The sequence below is a fragment of the Carlito syrichta genome, unplaced genomic scaffold (genome assembly GCF_000164805.1).
Source record: "Carlito syrichta isolate Samal-C Ts95f unplaced genomic scaffold, Tarsius_syrichta-2.0.1 Scaffold304583, whole genome shotgun sequence".
Lineage (NCBI taxonomy): Eukaryota > Metazoa > Chordata > Mammalia > Primates > Tarsiidae > Carlito > Carlito syrichta.
The window spans coordinates 338,373-360,611 of NW_007248679.1; the positions used below are offsets into that span (position 1 = coordinate 338,373).

At 38.4% G+C, this 22,239-nt stretch overlaps 1 protein-coding gene across 1 annotated transcript in view; it reads left to right on the top strand.

The window, feature by feature from the left end:
- LOC103262658 (polypeptide N-acetylgalactosaminyltransferase 1) overlaps window positions 1-20,540 on the top strand; it is a 64,043-nt gene extending 43,503 nt beyond the window's left edge. Inside the window, exons 2-3 of the mRNA XM_008060298.2 lie at window positions 10,805-11,046; window positions 19,882-20,540. Coding sequence (XP_008058489.1) covers window positions 10,908-11,046; window positions 19,882-20,060 — 318 coding nt within the window. The 5' untranslated portion in view covers window positions 10,805-10,907 and the 3' untranslated portion in view covers window positions 20,061-20,540. The remainder of the gene's footprint in view (window positions 1-10,804; window positions 11,047-19,881) is intronic.
- The last annotated feature ends 1,699 nt before the right edge of the window (window positions 20,541-22,239 follow it).

Sequence of the window (22,239 nt, forward strand, 5' to 3'; positions counted from 1 at the left end):
ACAAAATGAGCCAATGGCTATGACTGTCTTAAGTACATAGGAAGCCATTAAAGTGTTTTAGGTAAAGGAGAACCAGAAACAAAACAACTGTAGAAAAAAACTTACTTTAAACAAAACCTTGTATGTCATGCTGCCTTCTGATAAACGCTGTTTAGATGGGAGGCCAAGGAGAGAAAATTGCCTGAGCCTATGTGTTCAAGACCAGCCTGGGCAACTTGGTGAGACCTCGTCTCTACAACATATCAAAAAATTAGCCTTGTGTGGTAGTGAGCACCTGTAGTTCCCGCTACTTGAAAGGCTGAGGTGGAAGGATTGTCTGAGCCTAGTAGGTTGATGCTATGGTGGCTGTGAACGTGCCACTGCACTCCAGCCTGGGTGACAGTGCAAAACAAAAAAAAAAGCTGTTTAGAAACTTCCCTATCTGGATGTTTCTTTTCCTGCCAGATTTCCTGAGTTGGAGTTTCTCTTTGTAACATGGCATGTCTCTTAGATATGTGTTTGACAATGTGATTAGGTAATTGGGTATGTATGGGTCGTTACCTTCTTGCTTGTACCATCTGCGGTACCTGACACAATATCTAGCATTGGCCAGTACTCAATACATATTCATAGAACTTGAAATGACTTGTGACTCAAAAATGCAAGCATACTTTGTTTTATTGCACGTCACAGATGTTGGTTTTTGTTTGTTTGTTTTCTTACAAATTGAAGGCAACACTGCATTGAGCAAGTGTACAGGCACCTGTGCTCACTTTGTGTCTGTATCACATTTGGTATTTATTGCAATATTTTCATTTTTTAATTATTATGATATATATTATGGTGATTTATGATCAGGGATCTTTGTTTCTCTCGTAGTTGTTTTGGGGTGCCATGAACTGTACCCATATAAGACAGCTAAATCAATAAATGTTATGTGTGTTCTAATTACTTTGTTTTATGAGACACAACAACATTTTAATGAGGCTAATTAATAACCCTACAGTGGCCTCTAAGCATTCAAGTGAAAAGAAGAGTTGCACGCCTCTCACTTTAAATCAAAAGCTAGGAAAGATTAAGCCTAGTGAGGAAGGCTTGTCAAAAACTGAGATAGGCTGAAAGCTAGACCTCTTGTGCCAAGTAGTTTGCAAAACTGTGAATGGCAAGGAAGAGTTCTTGAAGGAAATTAAAAGTGCTACTCCAGTGAACACATGAACGTGAAACAGCCTTATTGCTGACATAGGGGAAGTTGTAGTGGTCTGGATAGATCAAACCAGCCACAACATTCCTTTAAGCCTAAGCCTGATCGAGAGCAAAACCATAACTCTCTTCAACTCTATGAAGGCTGAGAAGCCGGGCTCGGTGGCTCAGCCTATAATCCCGTGCGTGCTTTGGGAGGCTGAGGTGAGTGAATTGCTTGAGCCCACGGGTTTGAGACCCGCCTGGGCAACTTGGTGAGGCCTTATCTCTACAATAAATCAAAAAATTAGCTGGGCGTGGTAGCGTGCGCCTCTAGTTTCAGCTACTTGGAAGGCTGAGGCTGAAGGATCGCCGGAGCCCAGCAGGTCGAGGCTGCGGTGGCCAGGAGCGTGCCACTGCAGTCCAGTCTGGGTGACAGAGTGAGACTCCAACTCAAAAAAAAAAAAAAAAAAAAGGCTGAGAGAGGTGAGGAAGTAGCAGAAGATAAGTTTGAGGCTAGCAGAGATAGGTTCCTGAGGTTTAAGGAAATAAGCCATTTTCATAGCATAAAAGTATAAGGTGAGGCTGAGTTTGGTGGCTCAGCCTGTAATCCCAGCACTTTGGGAGACTGAGGCGAGTGGATTGCCTGAGCCTGTGGGTTCGAGACCAGCCTGGCACCTTGGTGAGACCTTGTCTCTACAATAAATCAAAAATTACCTGGATGTGGAAGCGTGTGACTGTAGTTCTGGCTACTTGGAAGGTTGAGACAGAAGGATCACTGGAACCCAGCAGGTCAACGCTGAGGTGGCTGTGGGCATGCCATTTCACTCCAGCCTGGGTGATGGAGTGAGACTTCAACTCAAAAAACAAAAAAACCAAAAGAAATAAATAAACAAACAAAAATCGTACAAGGTGAAGCTGCAAGCCCTGATGGAAAAGCTGCAGCAAGTTATCCAGAAGATCTAGCTAAGATCGTTGATGAAGGTGGCTACGAATAGGTTTTCAAAGTAGACAGACTAGCCTCTACTGGAAGAGCATGCCATCTAGGACTTTCATAGCTAGTGAGAAGAAGTCAGTGCCTGGTTTTAAAACTTCAAAGGATAGACTGGCTCTCCTTTTAGGGGCTAATACAATATAGCTGCTGACTTTTAAGTTGAAACCAGTGGCCATTTACCATTCTGAAAATCCTAGGGTCCTTAAGAATTATGCTAAATCTATTCTTCCTTTGCTCTACAAATGAAACAAAATCTAGAGAACAGCACACCTGTTTATAGCATGGTTTATGGACTATATTAAGCTCACTGTTGAAACCTGATGCTCAGGAGGAAAAAAGTTTTATTTTTAAATATTACTGCTCATTTACAACTCACCTAATTACTCGAAGAGGCTGTTGAAGATTTACAAAGAAGTTAATGTTTTAATTCCTGCGAACACAACATCCATTCTAAAGCCCATGGACCAAGGGTAATTGTGACTTTCAAATCTTACTATTTAAGAAATACATTTCATAAGGCTATACCTGCCTTACAGTGATTTTACTGATCACTGATGGACCTGGGCAAAGTAAATTGACAAGTCTTCAGAAAAGGATTCATCATTCTAGATGTCATTAAGAACATTCCTGACTCATGAGAGAATGTCAGAACATTAACCGGATTTTGGAAGAAGTTGATTCTAACCCTTGAAGGGTTCAGGACTTAAATGAAGGAAGACACTGTAGATATGGTGGCAATAGCATGAAAATGGAATGTGAAGCGGAACCTGAAGATATGACTGAATTACTGCAATCTCATACTTGAACAGATGAGGAGTTGTTTCTTATTGATGGGCAAAACAAATGGTTTATTGAGATGGAATCTACTCCTGGTGAAGTGCTGTGAACATAGTTGAAATGACAACAGAGGACTTAGAATAGTCCATAAACTTACCTGAAAAGATAGAGTCAATTGATGCAGCAAACGTCATTATTGTGTGTGTCTGTTTTGTTGTTGTTGTTGTTTGAGTCCAAGTCTCTCTCTGTCACCCAGGCTGAAGTACGGTGGCATGATCATAGCTCATCACAGCCTTGACCTCCTGGGCTCAGTTGATCCTTACACCTCAGTCTCTCAAGTAGCTGGAACTATGGGCATGTGTTACCACCCCTGGCTTATTTTTAAAAAATTTTTGTAGTGATGTGGTCTTGCTGTATTGCCTAGGCTGGTCTCAAGTGATCTTCCTGCCTCAGCCTCCCAAAGTGCTGGGATTACAGGTGTGAGCCACTGTACCCAGCCTGTTGTCTTACTTTAAAATCCTGCTACAATCATCCCCGCCTTCAGCAACCACCAGTCAGTGGCCATCAACACCAAGGCAAGACCCTCTACCCGTAAAAAGATTACAGCACGCTGAAGACTTGGATGATTGTTAGCGTTTTTAGCAATAAAGTATTTTAAAATTAAGGTATATGCATTTTTGTAGACATAATACTATTGTATACTTGATAGACTACAGTATAGTATAATTTTTATGTATACTGGGAAACCAAAAAGATTGTGTGACTCATGTTACTCCAATATTTGCTTTATTGTGGTAACTGAGCTTGTAATATTGCCAAGGTATACCTGTACTGAAACTTGCTTGGCATGAGTGGCTTATGGGTAAAATCAAGCATTCTGGTTGAGTCAAGAACTCTATTCAATATCTCTTAAGCAAAAAAGGGGAATGATAGGATTCCAGGATGATCATAAAAGCCAAGGAAGAGTCAGAACTTGCTCACTGTCAGGACCTCCTGCCTCTCCTGTGCGCCTCTGCCTAGTCTCATTCTTTTTGGCAACAGGTGAGCTTTCTTTATGTGGGAGGCAGTGTGACTGACTGCAGTTTTAGCACACAGCCTTCCAGGTCTGTGACTCAAGAGGCTGAGGGGCCTGGTCCTCTGGCTGGCCTGGCTAGGTCATATGACTATCCTGTGCCCAAGGGACTGGGTCCAGAAGGAATCCTGAGTGAGGAGATGGGAGGTTAAGGATCAGAATTATGAACCAGGAAGCCACCATCATTTGTGTCTGTTATATGTATGTCCTTTAAGTGTAAACCAGTATATATGGCTTTGGACATAGCTTTGTGGTATCGGGGCTGTTTTGAAGTTATAATTAGGATATTATTAACAATAAGATGTTATGATGTTGCCTAAAACATGATACTCAGTGGTTGAGGTGGATCTGTCGAGCATATTGCTTGTCAAAAAAAGTCAAAATACAGCATGATCATCTCTCATGCAACTACTTGTCACACTCATCTCCTTCCCTCCACCCTCCATAAGGACATTTAAGATATTAAATGTTTGAGTTAAAATAGGTGTTACAAATTTGCTTTAAAACATATCTACTATCCTGAACGTCTGGAAGGGCACTTAATTAATTAATAGTATTTAACTGGATATACATTTGTAGGTAGTTTGTATCTTTTCATCTCTGTTTCTGTGTTTGCCAAGTCCTTTGCTTTGAATATATACTTTATAAACAGGAAAAAAACAAACTTTTGAAGGTATTACTAGAAATTGTCAGTTTATCTATCACTTTAGAATCTGATATTCCATTCAAGATGTCAAACATTTTATGCCCTACATAGAAACATTTGAGCCAATAAATTTTATAGGAGTTTATATCATGACTACTCCAAATGATAAGATTGTTTTTCTGACCTCTAAACTTAAAATAATACTTGGGAAATAACTAGAGAAAGAATATCCAGCTTTTTTGTGGAATGTGAATATTTATTTTGGGAAGAATTTTGGATTGATTTTACTAATTTTTTAAATACTTGGAATGAGAATATGCTCAGAAGTGAACATTTATTTTATTTTATTTTGGGGGGCCAGTGAATGAGCCTGTGCAGTGCTAAATTTTGATCAATAATCACTTGACACCTTAAACATAGTGACAGAGTGTTAGCCTAAACACTTCTTAGGAAGTAGAGACTTTAGAGCCAGCCATATTCACCTTAGCTAGTAGATGGTAGACCAAAGCCACTGCTACTTGGTTTTGACAACTTTGACTTCAGTCATCTTTTCACAGATTTACTTTTGTATTGGTATAAGGTAGAACCTAAATTTATTTTTTAACCATATGGAAAGCCACTTGTTCCTGCACCAGTTTTCTTCTCTGATTTATAGTAGCACCTTTCCAGTTTTTCACACTTGAATGGATTTGTTTCTTAGTACCATATGGGTTTTGGGGGGATGCGTAAATCCAATTATTACTGTTTATTAATCATGTAGTCAAGTCATGATGTTGTCTACTTAATTATGTTCTTAAAGTTTGTCAACCTGAATAATGGGACTCAAAAAATATGATTACATTAGAGTGTATCTTAGTAAAGCTTGAGGATGATCATGCAGGAAACGCAGACTCCGAGGAACTGGACTCTGTGCTCTGAAGTCAGGAGGCTACAACTTCACATACATAGGCAGAAAGTACCAAATGGTTTTAAATACTTCTCATTTATAATAAATCCAGCTTCTAAAACTTCATTTGAATTTTGGTTCGAATTATTTTGAATTTGTAGATTAGTTTTAGGAAAAACCTGGTATTCTTTCCTCCTGAACATGGTTTTCTCTTTACTAGTCAGGTATTCTGTTGGATCCTTCAGTAAAGCTCCGGTTTCCTTTACCCCTTGCTCATAGTTTGTTAAATTTATTCCCAGATACCTTTGGTTTTTACAACTGTTTTTAATGTGATATGTTTTCTTTTATGTATTCTAATTATTATCACAGGAGCATGATTAATGTTACATATTCATCTTGTATCAGCAGCCTTGATAAAATAGTTATTTCAGATTGGTTATTTATTGGTTCTTTTAGAATTTCTATGTAAAAATCATATCATCTCCTGATGATAATTTTATCTTTTTCTTCCTAATCCTTAATGCCTTTCTTGTCTTATTACTTAGACCTTCAGTACAATGTAAAATTGAAGTAAGGATACATAATTTACCTTGTTTATAATATTACTGAAATGCATGTGAAGTTCCATCATAAAATATGATGTTTACTATAGGTTAAAGAATTTCCTTTCTAGCTCTAGTATTCTGTTGAAGTTCTCTGTTGCTGAGTAACACATTGCTTAATAGTTTAATGGCTTTCAACAATAAACATTCATTATCTCATGTTTTCTTTGGATCAGGAATGGAAGAGCAGCTTAGCAGGGTGGTATTGGTTCATGATTTTTCAAGTCAAGATGTCATCTGGAGCTGCATTCATCTGAAGGTCTTCTGGTACTGCTTTCAGGGGGCTCACTTCCATGCCTGGCAGGATAGTGTTGTTTGTTGGCAGGAGACTTCAGTTTCTTCTCATGTGAACTTCTTCTTAGGGATGCTTGAGTGTCCTTCTGACATGGCACTGGCTTTCCCCAGAGTGTGTGATCTGAGAGAGAGAGAGCTAGGAGGAAGCCATAGAGTGTGTTATGATCTAGTCTTTAAAGGCACTCGCTGTCACTGTGACCACATTCTACTGGTTAGAACCAAATCACTAAGTCCAGAGCACACTCTAGGAGGGAAATTAAACTCCACAAAAATTACTTTGTGTATTGATTTATTTTCAGTCTGTCTGCCCCTACAAACTTGCCCCAACTGAGGGCTTTTCTGTCTGTGTATATTTACAGATAAACTTAGCACTAAGGTTAGGATTTATGGGTGCACTGTTGTCATCAATAATGTTGTCTTTGTGACAGTGCTTTTGCTGTGGTGAAGATTGGAACTGTCAGTCTTCTCCTGGAAGAGTGGGAAATTGCTTAGGTGAAGCAACACCAGTAGTCTCTGGAAAATGTGGAACATTCTTTCTTCAGACTTCTTTTGTTTTCTAAACCTTATTAAAGTTCCTTGGGTTTCGTGTAAAATTTCTTTCCACTACCCCCCAAAAGGCTAGTCTTTTTGAAAGAGGAGACCATGTTAATAGTAGTTATACTCTCAATATGGGCCAAAAATGACTTATGACTAGTACAGGATTTTTAATAATACATTAGTAATTTTGCATGAGAACAATTTTTTATAAAGAAACTACTGTAGCCCTTTTACCTTGAGAAAAAAACTTCAAAAGATAATTTTAAAAGTCTGATTTTGTGATGTATTAATTTTTTCTAGTAATGGAAAACATTATGTCAAAAATATAAAATTGATTTTGAATTTCTTGGATCAAATAGTGAAGTCTGAAGATATTTTTGCTATATATCTTTAGAGTTTTGATGTCCTGTAATCTCTCAAAGGACCACAATTTGTTGTTGGACAGGTCTCTTCAGCTCTGATGCTCTCTTTTCCACCTGCTAATTTGTTTTTTTCCACTGAGTTTTGTTTGTCTTTTGGACTTGGTTCTTCTTGTATTCTTAATTTCTTTTCTTTCTTTATTTCCTTCTTTCTTTTTTTTTTTTTTTTTTTGTTGGAGTCTCACTCTGTCATCCAGGCTGGAGTACAGTGGCATACTCACAACCACCCCAGCGTTGACCTGCTGGGCTCTGACGGTCATTCTGCCCTCAGCTTCCAAGTAGCCAGAGCTACAGGTGCATGCTTTCACACCTGGCTAATTTTTTTTATTTTTTTTTATTTTTTACTTATTGTAGAGACAAGGTCTTGCCAAGTTGCCCAGACTGGTCTCAAAACCACAGGCTCAGGCAGTCCATTTGCCTTGGCCTTCCAGAGTGCTGGGATTATAGGCTAAAACACCAAGCCCGGCCATTTTCTTAATTTCAAGGATGGTGAAGGATATACAAAAACTTAATAAATGGGGAATAAAGGAATAACTTTACAGTAATGATGAGAATAACAGTAGAAGTTGTTTCATTAAATATACTGTACTAGTTTTCCATAAACAAAATGCAAATAATACTGGCTTACTTATTACATATGAAAATTAGAATCTTACCTGCATGGTTGTTGCAAATAATTTTTTAAACGACTCTTTAGAAAGAAAAATTATCTGCCAGATTTAAAGAAACATTTTCCCATTCTTTTATACCATATATATTTGATGGTAGTGACAAGCATTTGTGGCAACACACATGTTTCTTTATCTTCAATTTTTAAAAATCATATCACCAGCTTTATTTTTTCTTTAATATAAACAACAGAGTAAAAAATATTAAATTCCTTATATGTTATTTACACGTCACCAGATTTCTTCCTGATACAGTTACGCTGTTTTAAATGACTCTCAGAGAAATAAATTTTTTAATAATTTCTAATACATTTAATTAAACTGTGTCCTCTGGTTTTGAAGTAGCTAGCCAAAATGCAAGGTACACTTGACAAGTGGGAAGACAGGTTCAAGTAGTTTCTCTTGTGCCATTCCATTCTTTTATTTCCTTCTTCATTTAGAGGGTTTATTCTGAAACTATAGAGAGAAGCAGGGTTTCTACAGTCTCATTCCCTCACAGGGGAACAGTAATAGAAAACTCAAATTAACCAATGACCTTGTCCTAAGAACCAAACCCTATGGACGTTCTGTCCTTCTCTGTTATCTTTCTCAGTCTCATAGAGGATCTTACTTTGTTTATCTGTGCTCCTTCCACTAAACTCCCCTGTCTCCTAGGACCCAACTTTCCCCTTATATCTTGTGCCTCTCTTCAAGGTATCTGTCTTCTGTGATCTGTGGAAAGATGTGTTTTCTGAAGTTCTAACCACCTTTTTTCTGTCTTCTTCCTAGGCCATCTTGATCCTTCTGCTGACTCCAGCTACTTCTTGTATACAAATGCTTAACAAACCTACCTTTTCACGTCTGACCCAGTTACCCACCTGACTGCCTGTGAACATGTTAACATCAGGTCCCTCACGTTCGGTGTGAGCTAAATCAGACTTTTGATTTAGTCCTTCTTTCCTTTCATTGTTACTTTATCATCATCCATCTAGTCACCCAGACCTGAAACTGGGAATTGTTTTTTGCCTCTCCTTTCTCTTCCTTTTCTCCCATATACCTTCAATTTTAAAAACAAATTGTGCCCCCTTGCAAAAATTAAATAGGAGTGGATGCAGAGTTACAAAGATTCATATTTAAGTAATCTGTAGGCATTTTTAAAATTAGATTTTAGAGACCATAAAGCCACATTTGATATTGCAATAGCAAGCAGAGTGCTTTGCCAGTGACCAGAAGAGGTAGTTTTTCACATGAAGTAGCTCAAAATATAAATGTATATATCCATATATGTATATTCGCAGGTGAGAAGTCTTGTTCCATGTCTGTGCACTATTGTGCTTTAGGCTCTTCCCTCTCCTCAGTTACCATAGTTACCAGTAGTTGTTCACTGCACGTGACACAGTACCAGGTATTGAGTAAGCATGATTTTAAGGTAAGAATATGAAAGTGGCATCCTTGTTCTCACCTTGCAGTCAGGGAGTGCTGGTTTGATACAAGGAGGAATATAGGCACGAGATCCAAGTCCCCAGAGAGATGGATATAAATATTCTTACTTTACATTTGTAAGTATCACTTAGTATTTTTGCAGTTTGCTCTCTGGCAGCCTTGTGAAGCAGGCAAGAACTACTGTGTTTGTTTCACAGGTAAACTCACTGGCCTGCCCTGAACTGTTCAGGTAAATGCGTCTCTGCTGGCCCTGTGGAAAATGTTACATACAGTTGCCCTAGTAAGAAGCTGTCACACTGCCCATCATCCCAGTCCTTAATAGCATCTGCTTACATGGCTCTCTGTGTGGGTACACTTGTGAAGCATTTGTTTCCACAGTCCACCTCATTGGAAGGCACTTGGCATGTGTCTCCCTGATCAGCAGGACGATTCCTTACCCTCTGAACTCCTGCAGGCTGCTCCATCATGCTCCAAGATGAACTCCTTGTGTTCAACAAACCTTTCTAGTCAAACTATCCCAATTGACTTTCCAGATTTGGTGGCAGTCATTTTCTCATCATATTCTAGCAGAGTAAAGAGAGGTAGCAGGGTGGGAAATAGAAACTAAAAATCAGAGCTGTCTATTAAAATTGTTGTCAGAAGCAAGAGTAGACCTCAGATCGAATGATAAACTTGTTTTTTTCCATTATCCACGAATCTGTTTCTTGAATGATTAGTGACTTGCATTTTTAGAATGGAATTCAGTGGGAAACAGGGACAAGAGTTAGCTCAGCTGTACTACAGGCTATGAAGAGTGCTCATGTTAATTCTTGGGCCTGGGCACTGAATGTGTACAGTTGAAATGCACTGGACTCGTTGGCTGCTTAAACTTCTGTGGCAATTGATAGCTTTTGCCTTAGCACTTAATATATGACAGTTGATTAGAAAGGTGGTGAAGTCCCATATGCTTTGTGGATGTGAAATAGTAGCTCACTGTAATTTTAATTTGCATTTTCTAGTTTCAGGGAGTTGAGCACTTTTCTACACATTTATTGACTGTTTAGGTTTCCTTTCTGCAAAGTGCCTGTTTACATCCTGTACCTGTTTTCCTGTTATATTGTTGTATATTGATTTGTAGGAGTTATTTGTCTATTCTTGATACTATTACTTTTCATATATTTTACAAGTATCTTTCCAAGTTTGATTTTCAAGCTTAGTCTTCATGGTAAAATTTCACATTATGAATGAAGTTGATAATTTATGGTATTTAATATTCATAATATAGATTAATTTTACAATTTACTTTTTAGGTTCTGAATTTTTTATTTTTATTCCTTTTTTTCTATATAGGGTATGAACGCGATTTCTGATGAAACTGAATTGGAATAATTTTCATGATCTTTGTATATTTATATATATATATTTTGAAATTTTGCATTTGACTTAAAGTGCCATGAGAAAATTTGCTTATTGCAAGGTGGTCCTAGCCACCTCCTTGATTTGGGTACTCTTGGATATGTTCCTGCTGCTTTACTTCAGTGAATGCAACAAATGTGATGAAAAAAAGGAGAGAGGACTACCTGCTGGGGATGGTGAGTGGCATTTTTATAATTCAACTGTTTGGATAAGTTTTGTTTTTACTAATTTGGAAATTATAAAATTTTAACTTTTTTAGGTTAATAGTAATCACTGGCTTCCTGTAGTATGTATGATGATCGTATTTACAGTTATCTTGTAGATTCTTCCAACAGTTAAAAGTATCAAAGTATCATGTATAGAATTGCCAAATTCAGTTTTTGTGTTCAGTGTTATATGTTGTCAATTTTCTACAAGTTATTTTATGTTACCAAACAATGTGAGAATCTCATAGTTGGAGGAATTGAAATTGCACAGAAGATCTTTCTAATGTCATCATGCTGAGTGGAGCATAAAACTTGCAGCTGTCATCAGCCATCAAAAGAGACTGCTCCTGCCCTCCCATCCAGTTGGAAGGGGAAGAAGTCTTTATAGATGGATGTGATCTGGAGAGTTCTTTTTGTTAATGCTGTAGGTAGCTCCATTTAGCACTTTTAGGGACTGCAGTGAGGTAATTGCAATATCTGGTATGGAAAACAAAAAACACATATGAGTATAAAGGATCTAGGTAGGTAATAATGATGTTTTGGGCAGGGTTCATTGAAAAATTCAACAAACAAAATTTTATTCTTTTTTAACCATGACGAAAATTACTGCGTTGAGAGAGTCAGGAATCCAGCTGCTCTGGGCTTTGAACTCTCTGTGATTAGTTATAGAATACATGACTGAACAGCAATTCCACATTTCTAGGAATTATATACAGATAGCTCCTCTTTCAGTATAAGTATTCTTTGAATATTTAGCCATATTTAAATTTTTCACACTTTCATAATGAGAAGGGCACTTAATTCTCCCAAATTTGCAGTAGGAAAACCACTGATTGTATTGGTTACTTTGCTTACAGTACTGTAATTTTCATATATGAGCTTAAATAGCCAGTTCTGTTTATTTCTTCTCAGAAAATTTGTCTAAAATTAGGCTCAGTTGCTAGCACTGGATTCTCGTAATACCTGTTCTAACTCCTAACTTTTAAGTTTTCATATTCCTGAAGTTTTAATAAAATACTTTTTTATTCTAAGTCAGCCTATTGATTTGCATAAGTTTACTTTATGGCTCTGCTGTTTAGTAACTTTGTTAAGTAACAAAATGCTGCCTCCTCAGCTGTTGCTGGAGTTTTGCTTGGTGTCTGCATTTAAATCAAAGAACAGTCAGAATCTTGGGTATTCTTTTCCCCAGTAGAATGGATGAACTTTCCCCTCACCCTAACTTAATTCGTTGCCATTTATAGTAAGCTCATAATGTTTTATCTTAAATGTGAAGACTTGAAAGTAAGAAGGATTAGGACCTGCAGCATGTGAAGATTCACTTGGTGAATTTTTGTTTTGCTTTGTTTTGTTTGCCTCTGCTACGTGCTGGCTAACATACTAGGTGCTGATGATACAAAGTTGAACAGAAAGCTAAGACAAAATTCCTTCCTTCAGGGAACTCACAGTCTAATAATGGGAGAGAAAGAACAATAGTTCTTATAAATAAATATCACTCTGGAGATATGCACAAGAGCAGAAAGGAAGCCACGCCCTAGGTGTCTGAGAAGGTGCAGTAGGGAAGTGTGCTTCAGCTGAGTATCCGCTCAAACAACTGTTTGTTAGGTATGATGGGACAGGGGAAGACCTTCCAAGCAAAGGAGAGAAGCATGTGCAAGAAAACTCAGTGAGAGAACAGAGCAGATGGGTAGGAGAACAAGAGCTAGGAGGAATCTTGAGAAGCTGGTGGGGCCATATCTCAGAAGGCCTTGTGCGGCCTGCTAAGAATTTTGGACTTCATCCTTTGGGCAGTGGCATGCCATTGAAGGGTATGAAACAAGGGAGTAAGGCCTGATCGGACCTGAATTTTTAGAAGAAAGCTTTGTTGGTCATGTGGCTGATGGATTAGAAGAGAAAGATGGGTGGCAGAGGCCAATTTAGGGCTGTTGTGAAAGTCTGAAAAAGCACTTGGGTCCTGTACTAGAATGACACTGGAGGTGGAGTGGTAATGAAAAAAAATACATATACATATATATAGTGGAATTTATATTACCTGGGGAACCTTTGAATGGAGGATAAGAGAAAAGTCTCTGGTAGCTCCCAGGTCTTCCGGGTTGAATGAATCTCTGTGAGATAGGGACCCACAGCAGAAGAGCAGCTTCAGTGAAAAGGTGGGTGCATGAAGTTGGATTTGGAATATTTCACTCTGAAATGCTGGTAGTGATGTTCTGTGGTAGAGAGTCATCAGACTGGAGTACACAGGTGGTAGTTTAAGCCTTGCCTATGCATGAAGCTGTACAAGGAGCATGTGCAGAAATAGAGGAGAGGAGACCGACTTGCTGTTGGAGAGACCATCCAGGAGGGTCACTGAAGGAGCAGAAGGCTTTTCAGGAAGTCAGGGTGGAAGGAGGAGGCAGAGGGAGTGGGTCATAGAAACTCAAGAATGTTCATTCAAAGATTTCACCTCGGGTGAGTTGTTTCTAATCCATTCAGTATGGGATCCTTTCTTGTGACTGTGGAGTGGTAATTCTGGAGATCTGTGTATTCGATGTACTGGCGGCTCATTCTTTAGGAGGCTTCGGCACTAAGAGAAGAAGGTAGTACAATACATAAAGGAAGGGATGGAGCCAAGGTTGGTTTTCTATGCGTGTGTTATTTCTGTATGTCGGGGAAGAGGTTTACAACTTAGGGGAAAGGAGGAATACCTAAGAACAAATTCTCTTCCGATTAGACAGTGGTATCAAAGCTGTAAGAAAAGGATTTCCTCAAAAGAGGATTCTAAGGTTAATACAGTTTTGAAAATCACTAGTGGTGTAAGTTTCAAAGAGAAGGAGTAGGTTCTGTGCAAAGTAAAAAAGGACAGTGTAAAGGAGAAATGGTTTGAAAGTAAACATGTGGAGGTGTGAGGTGGCATTATTGCCTTTGGATAAAGGAGGATGAACAGTTCTCCCAGAAAGAGTCGTGAGGTGAGTGGGCTCTGGAGGAGAGCTGGATTTGGGTTAAGCCTGTAGACAGCCATGTGTTTTGAGGACCAGACAGTGAAGAGGCTTTGCAACAACAGCCTCAGGGTGTTGGGCTGTTAAGGGAGACAGATGGGGAAGGATGTCCACAGTGGGAGGATGAGAGAAGGGCTGAGCAGTCAGTGAGAAGAGGGTACACAGCCAAGGGGAGACGACCTCAGACAGGGTGCTTTAGGGCAGCTGGTGGTTTCAGACTGTTTCTGTATCCCTAAGGGGAAAATGGTTAGGGGAAGAGGACAGTTGAAGCTTATGAGCAAGCGCTGTCAGAAAGTCTGCTGGGATGTGAAGTCACAGGGCCATGGTTGCTGAGTGGTCCCAAGTCTTGTCATAACCCGCAGTTGTTAAGATTCTGCTGGTGACAAATGACTGTGGTGCCTCAGAAGAGAGGGAGTACTCTACACTACTACAGTGTTTAGGGGAGGGAAACTGGGTAATGGCACAAGGATGCTGACTTTTTTAGCGGAATTAGCATGTGCATTCCTTGACCTGCAGGCCAAGTTCAGTGGCTCATGCCTGTAATCCCAGCACTTGGGGAGGCTGAGGCAGAAGGATTGCTTGAGCCTAGGAGTTTGAGGCTAGCCTGGGCAACATAGTGAGACTTCATCTCTACAAAAAACATTAAAAAATTAGCTAGTTGAGGTGGCGTGTGCCTGTAGTCCTAGCTACTTGGGAGGCTGAGGCTGAACGATCACGTCTAAACCCATCAAGGCTGCAGTGAGCCATGATCTGCCACTGCACTCCAGCCTGGACAACAGAGTGAGACCTCAACTCAAAAGAAAAAAAAAAAGGTCAAAAAAAAAAGTTGAGCAGATATGACACTTCAGGGTAATTATTTAATATTGTAAGGATCTTATTTCTGTACATTTTACTTTACAGTGCTGGTTGAAATTTACCAAATTCTGTTCTTTGTATTGTGAGTAAAGGTGACCCAGGTTTAAGTAGAATGGATTGATTTCCTTATGATAATGCTGAAGGCCTTTTACAGGATTATTGTTGATATGCTCTACCTAATGGTTTTCTAGAGTTTTTCTCTTGGCTTGTAACTTGCCCACTTCAGGTAATACTGGGCCAGTCTTTGGTGATTTCAGAAGGGTTTGTCTTGTTTTTTTTACACTTTTATACTTGTATTTTATGCCCCAGTCTCTTTAGTAAAATGCTTCTGTTGCTAGAGAGTTAGATTGAGCTCCCTTGAAAAAACAAAGGTAGTGTGAGTTACAACCGGGGAATATTTTTACTACTCTTCTGCTTTCCAGAATTAACTTATTCAGCTTATGGTTTTGGATGTTGTATAGAATATTCAGTAGTTTTACAGATGCAATTTTCAAATAGGAATTGATCTTTCATGCCAGCACTGTATTTGATTTTCAAATTATTAAAATGTTAATGACTTGAATTATTTTATCATCAAGCACTAGGAAGCCTCGGAGCACAGTTTATAGAGAAAACTTCTGATTAAAACTTAAAACACATTACTAGTAAAGGCTTTCAGATACTATTACCATTTTTTAAGTGTTATGTTTCATATATGGAACACAATAGTAAATTGAACATGAAATTGGCACGAGGGTTGAAACTGATGAGGATGTTGAAGTAGCAGAGAGTTCCCAGTGAATTAAGCTATAGACAGTATTTTGATGTTTGAAAAATGAGGTAATGTGCTGCATTTCATTGTATCTTAGGTACCTGTGTTTATAGAATGCATATCTGATATACCACTATGAAACCAAAAATATTTCAGTTATCATTGAAAGCCACGTCCCAATTTCAGAGATGTTAAAATGTGAAATGAAGTATTTTGGAATAGTGAAATATAGAGCATGAAGACAGTAAAGATGGTAATTGTGTAGTAAGATCAGAAAATAGTTTAGGAGAAATTCTTTTTGCATTTTATTAGTCTTTTCCCCCCAGAGAGAGCTGTATAACTTTCTACCTCTTTAATTCTACTTTCATGATACAAATACACATAAGAAATTTGAAAGATATCTTAAAGTACAGAGGCATGTAATGTAGTTTGTCTATGATAATCTTATTTGGGGGCTTTCAGAGTGAACCTGTAGTTTATTTTGTAAATAGATTTTCTAAAACATGATGCTTATCAACATTGTTATGTAAATGAAGCCTAACTGGAGTATATATGTTTGCTCTCATGTAATATGTTTGAACAATGCTTTTGTCACTCCTTGTCAAAATTGACTTGATTCTTAGAAATTACCTGCATGTACAGTTTTATACAAGGAATTTTTTTCAGTTCATGAAATGACATCCAAACTCATTTCAGTTGTTTTCAAACAAAACTTTAACTAAACTCACTTTAATTTACATAAAAGACATGCCAGTACAATACATGGGAAGTTAACACTTACTATCTTTGTTAGTTACTTTCTAATACTGTAAGTATGTTAGCAGTAAAAGTATATTTACTGACCACATGCATTTCATCAAAGCCTCTTTGCCAAGGAAAATTAGTCCATCTAATTCTTCAGGATATTTTAATTGCTTACTTAGAATATTCTGGTGGATTCTATAAGTCATGCAATAGTCATGTAACTTTTGGTTAATGGTAATTTAAAATGTGGCCCTGAAATTTCATATGTGCCAACAAGTTAGAGTATATAATGTGAACACTATACTTGATTTTCAGATTATTAATAAATAAGCAAGTGATGAAGTTTGTAAAATATTGCATCAGCAGGATTGTATGTGTTGTACATTTTTTGCCTGGTTCTTTACGATCTCAAGACCAAGTTTCTGATCCTGTAGTTTCTTATGCTATAAGTAAACAAGTTTATACTTTGTAGTGCTTATAGTAATTTATTGAGCCCTTCTTCATGTCCCTCCTATCCCATGGAAAATTCCAAACATAAACAAAAGTGGAACGAATAGGTAATTAAACTCTCATATTCCCATCATCCAGCTTCGAGAGTTGTCAACTTTTGGCTAGCCTGGTGGCATGGATGCCTCTTTTTCTTTGGCCCCCCCCCACTTGTTTTAGTTGTCATTGAAAAAGAAGAAATGGAGTTATTTCTCTTTTTCGGTTTCCCACAGTCACAATTTTCATATTTTTAATGGTGTTTATCATGTTCCTCTGTCCCCCATATTTCCTGTGAATCGGTAGTTAGCGCCAAAGGCTTGATCAGATTCAGATCTTTTTTCTCCCCAGCAAAAACACATTACAGGTAGTACATGTAAGATATGTAAAACATAATGCTCTAGTTAAAAAACTAAAACACTTTTTTTTTAGTTAAAAAGCTAAAACAAGCTGGGCTCGGTGGCTCAGCCTGTAATCCCGCGCCTTTGGGAGGCTGAGGTGAGTGGATTGCCTGAGCCCACGGGTTCGAGACCCGCCTGGGCAACTTGGCGAGACCTCATCTCTACATAAATCAAAAACTAGCCAGCTACTCGGAAGGCTGAGGCGGAAGGATCGCCGGAGCCCAGCAGGTCGAGGCTGCGGTGGCCGGGAGTGGCCACTGCACTCCAGTCTGGGTGACAGAGTGAGACTCCAACTCAAAAAAAAAAAAAAAAGCTACAACACTTTCATGTTTCCATTTTAATTTTTCTATAAAGCATAATCTTATACTGAAATAGGGCACAAATAACAGAAGGATATTTATAATCAGGTCCACTAGATGTCTCCCACCTACTGTTATGTTATCTGTGCCATACACAAAAGATCATTGTCACCTTCAGAACTCTGCTGCTTCCTGTGGACTCCTGAATTTATCAGTCCCCAAATCTACTGATTGTTCTTTATTTTCAGAGGTAGGTAATAAGTTGAAATGACTCTGAGAGTTTTATAATTTATTATTTTTAAAGCTTACCTTATATGGGGGCATTATACTTCTGTACTTATTTTACAGTTCTTTTATTTATTTAGAGTCAGAGTTTCACTGTCACCCAGTTTGGAGTACAGTGGCACACTCATGGCTACTGCAGCCTCAATCTGCTGGGCTCAGGTGATCCTTCTGCCTCAGCCTTCCAAATAGCTGGAACTATAGCCACTTCTCCATCATGTCCAGCTAATTTTTTTATTTATTGTAGGGACAAGATGTTGCCGAGTTGCCTAGGCTGGTCTTGAACTCCTAAATTCAGGCAGTCCTCTCACCTCTGCCTCCTAAAGTGCTGGGATTACAGGCATGAGCCACCACACCCGGCTTGTATTACAGTTCTTATTACACTTGTTGAGAAGTTTTGTCATTGAGAATTTTTCTAAAACTCTGCCAACCCTTATATTTAAAGAGCTTACAGACTTGGCATACATTGAGCAGGATTTTTTTAAAAAACTGTGTTACTAGTGTTTCCTATAATTCTTAAAGTTATTTCCTACTATTTTAGTGTCTTTTTTAAGAATAAGGGGAAATTATTGTACACTATTTTTTTCTTCATAGCTCTCTGAAATTGTTTTTTATATAGTGGACAGAGTTGTGAGGACACAGTGAATAATTTCATATTCTGCAGCTCTGGTATTGGTAGGCTGCTCTTTGCACCCGGCTGAAACCATCATCCTCCAGGTCACCTTTACCAGCTGGTGCTGCTGGGGGAAGGGGAAACCTGACAAAAGAGAGATGGCTTTGATACTGCCTTGCTGTCGCCATTTCTGCATAGAAATGTTTTGAGGATAACTAAAAACAATCTACGGGGGAATAAAACTTTCAGCTTTAAAAATAAGCAAGTAATGCACAAAATATATTTTCATCCCACTTTTTGCCTCACCTCATTCTCTATGCAACTAAAAGATGAGAAGTTTAACACAACGTTTTCCAAATATAATATATACTTAACCTGTGTTCCTTGGAATACGTATTAACATCTCTGAAGTACATAAAAAGGAACAAAGTTTGGGAAGTGCTGATCTGGCATTTTACTGTTTTATGTATGTATCAAGAGATAACAATACATTTTATTATAATTATCTTTCATGATGCTATAAGTAATCATGAAACTTATTATAATGTCTTCTATTGTCAAGTCCAGGATTTTCATCTTGACTTATTTTGAATCACATTTTTACTCACATGTTAATTCAGTGTATAGTTATAAAACTCGCATAAAGGCACTATGCCAAGTTCTACAGAAGGTACTTGAATGAATCAAACAAACCCCAGCCAAGAAGAGATTGTAATCTAGTGGAAGGGGACACATAAGACAGGTTTAACAAGCATTATAATAAGAGACAGCAATTGATTATAGAGATATGAGAACCCTAGATGAAATGATGTGATAGTCAAGAGTAGTAAACAATTACTATAGAGAGATTCAGGAAGGTGGTAGGCAGGAGAAGCCAGTTTAGTTGGGCCTGAAAAGACAAATAGGGGTTTACTGTTGTAGAGAAAGGCATGGGAAGGAGACGTGGTAGGGGAGACTGTGAGCAAAGGCATGGAAGCAAAAGAACGGGAGGCTCATTGGGAGAAAGGATGAGTGGCTAGGCTATTTGATTGGAAGATGAAGTCCTACAGGATGGGGGAAGAAGGCCTGGCAGGTGACAGGTTTGGAAAGTTAGGTTAAATTCCATCTTAAAGAAGCTGGACTCCCAGGGACGGTGGGAATAACAATGAAGCCTGTGCTTCAGGGAGACTAGTGTGACAGTAGTATTTGAGATGGGAGCTAGCACTATGCAGTGACTCAAGTGTGTGGGGCAAGGTGAGGAGGTCCTGAGTCGGGACACTGGTGTGGAGGCGTTAAGAGTCTGGGAGAGACAGGGCTCAGAAATGACTCTGGTTTTTGAAGGCACAGTTTAAACTTCAGTGTTGTTAAACAGAAACAACATTGCTATGAAATGAATGCATAAGTTAAGTTTCCTCCTTGTTCTTAGTTTTAGAGCCAGTACAAAAGCCTCACGAAGGTCCTGGAGAAATGGGGAAGCCAGTCGTCATTCCTAAAGAGGATCAAGACAAGATGAAAGAGATGTTTAAAATCAATCAGTTCAACCTAATGGCAAGTGAGATGATTGCACTCAACAGATCCTTACCAGATGTTAGGTTAGAAGGGTAAGTACCTAGTATGGTCTTGATAGTATCTGAATGGAAAATATGCTCTGATTTCCCAGGAAATTACACTTTAGCAGTGATTGTTCTTAAAGTGAATGTTGTATTACTAAGTTACTACTTATCCCACTTAGAAAATAATTAAATGCTGATAAAAATAATATCTCTAGCTACCAATGATCATTAGGACTGTGTATTTCAGGCACTGGAAGATAGTTGTTTATCTTAATAGGTTAGTAAGGGATTTTAAACTTCATTATTACCAAAATATTTATGTACTCAACTCTCAACAAAAAGATTCAGGTAATGTGTAAGTTGAAACAGTGAAATACACAGCATTATAATAAGAGCTTACTGGAATTTTACATGTGTAACCATCATCCAGATGGAGACATTTCCATCACCCCCTGAAAATTCCCTTATGTTCCTTTCCAGTCAGTACTCCTACCCCAGAGGCACTGTATTGACCTCTTTAAACATAAGATTAGTCTCTTTTTGATATAATCTGTTGTGCCTTTGAGATTCATACCAGTGCATAATCAGAAGTTTATTCTTTTCCACTGCAGCATACTGGTTTGTTATGTGAATATGCCGGTTTATTTATACATTGATAGACATTTGAATTGTTCCCACCTTTTGACTATTAGAAGTAAAGCAGTCACAGCATTCTTGTGTGTGTCTTTTGGAGGACTTACACTCCCATTGCTATTTGGTGTGTCTTAGGGAAAGGAGTAGATTATACGCTGAGGTAACTCTAGCATGTGCTGCCAGGTATTTTACACTCCTATCAGCGATATGAGAGGTTCATTTGCTCCATAAGAAGAGTGTACTGCAAGATATCTAGACTAGACTAAGCAAGGAAACTGTGCAGAAAGCAGGCAGATGAAGTGAGCATGTACATTCTGGCTGCCGAGTCCCCTAACTACCTTGTCCTGTATGGCTCCCATTGATGCTGGCAGACAGTCTTACCTCCTCCAGACAAGAGGTTGGATGGTCTTTCTCAGCAGAATTGGGTAGCCTTAGAGGGAAAAAAGTCTTCAGACATTGACTTTGGAGTGCCTGACACCCTTATGTCAACTTATAGTCAATAAGCCTCACTCGTGTATTCAGAATTCATATTCAGCCTTTTGGTCTTCCATTTGTAATGACAAACAGATAATCAAGGAATACTAGACATCACAGGAAGCTTTGAAACATAAAATGAAGTCCAAATCAAACAGAGAAAAAAGCAACTTGGAGGAAGCAAAGACTAGTAAGGAAGAAAACTTTAATAACCTCTGAAAAATAGAAAACATATTGCAACCATAAATCAAGAATAAAGTACTATTCAAAAGACACACTAAGAACCAGAAAAGGCTTTTTTTGTTTGTTTTTTTGAGACAGGATCTTGCTCTGTCACCCAGCCTGGAGTGCAGTGGTGCAATCGTAAATCATAGCCCAATTACAGCCTTGAACTCCTGGGCTCAAGTAATCCTCCCTCCTCAGCCTCCTAAGTAGCTGAGACTACAAGCATGTGCCACCATGCTCAGCTAATTTTTTAATTTTTTGTAGAGGTGGGGGTCTCGCTATGTTGTCCTGTAGTCTTGACCTCCTGGCTTCACGCGTTCCTCCCCACCTCAGTCTCCTAGTGCTGAAATTATAAATGTTAGCCACCATGCCTGGCCTTGGAAATTTAAAAAAACAAAAATGCAGTAGCAGGTTGTGTGGACATCTTTTATAAGAAATGTACCAAAGAGATGGACAGTAGTAAAATTATATGAAAATTGAAATGACTATCAAGAGGTCCAATATTTGAATAATAGGAGTCTCAAAAAGAACAAAAATCAAATTGGGGAAGGAAGAATTTATCTACAAAATTTTTCATGACTAGACTACACAATTTTTCAGGTTTAAAGAGCCCACTGATTTTTTAGAACAATAGATGAAAACCCCAAGACAGTAAATTTGAGAACACGAAGGATCCTCAGCCCTAAGGAAAAAAAGAGCCTCTTATAGGTTTCTTTAGAGGTGAAAGCAGATTATACCAAAGGACTGTTTCTTAGAATGTCTTTCATACTTCTTAGTAGCAATTCTGGAAGCATAGGAGCAAAATTCTAAAGGAAAATAATTTTCAACTATAAAATGCTACATTCAGCCAAACTTGTAATCAAGTATATAGGTTAAATAAGACATGAAAGATTTCCAGG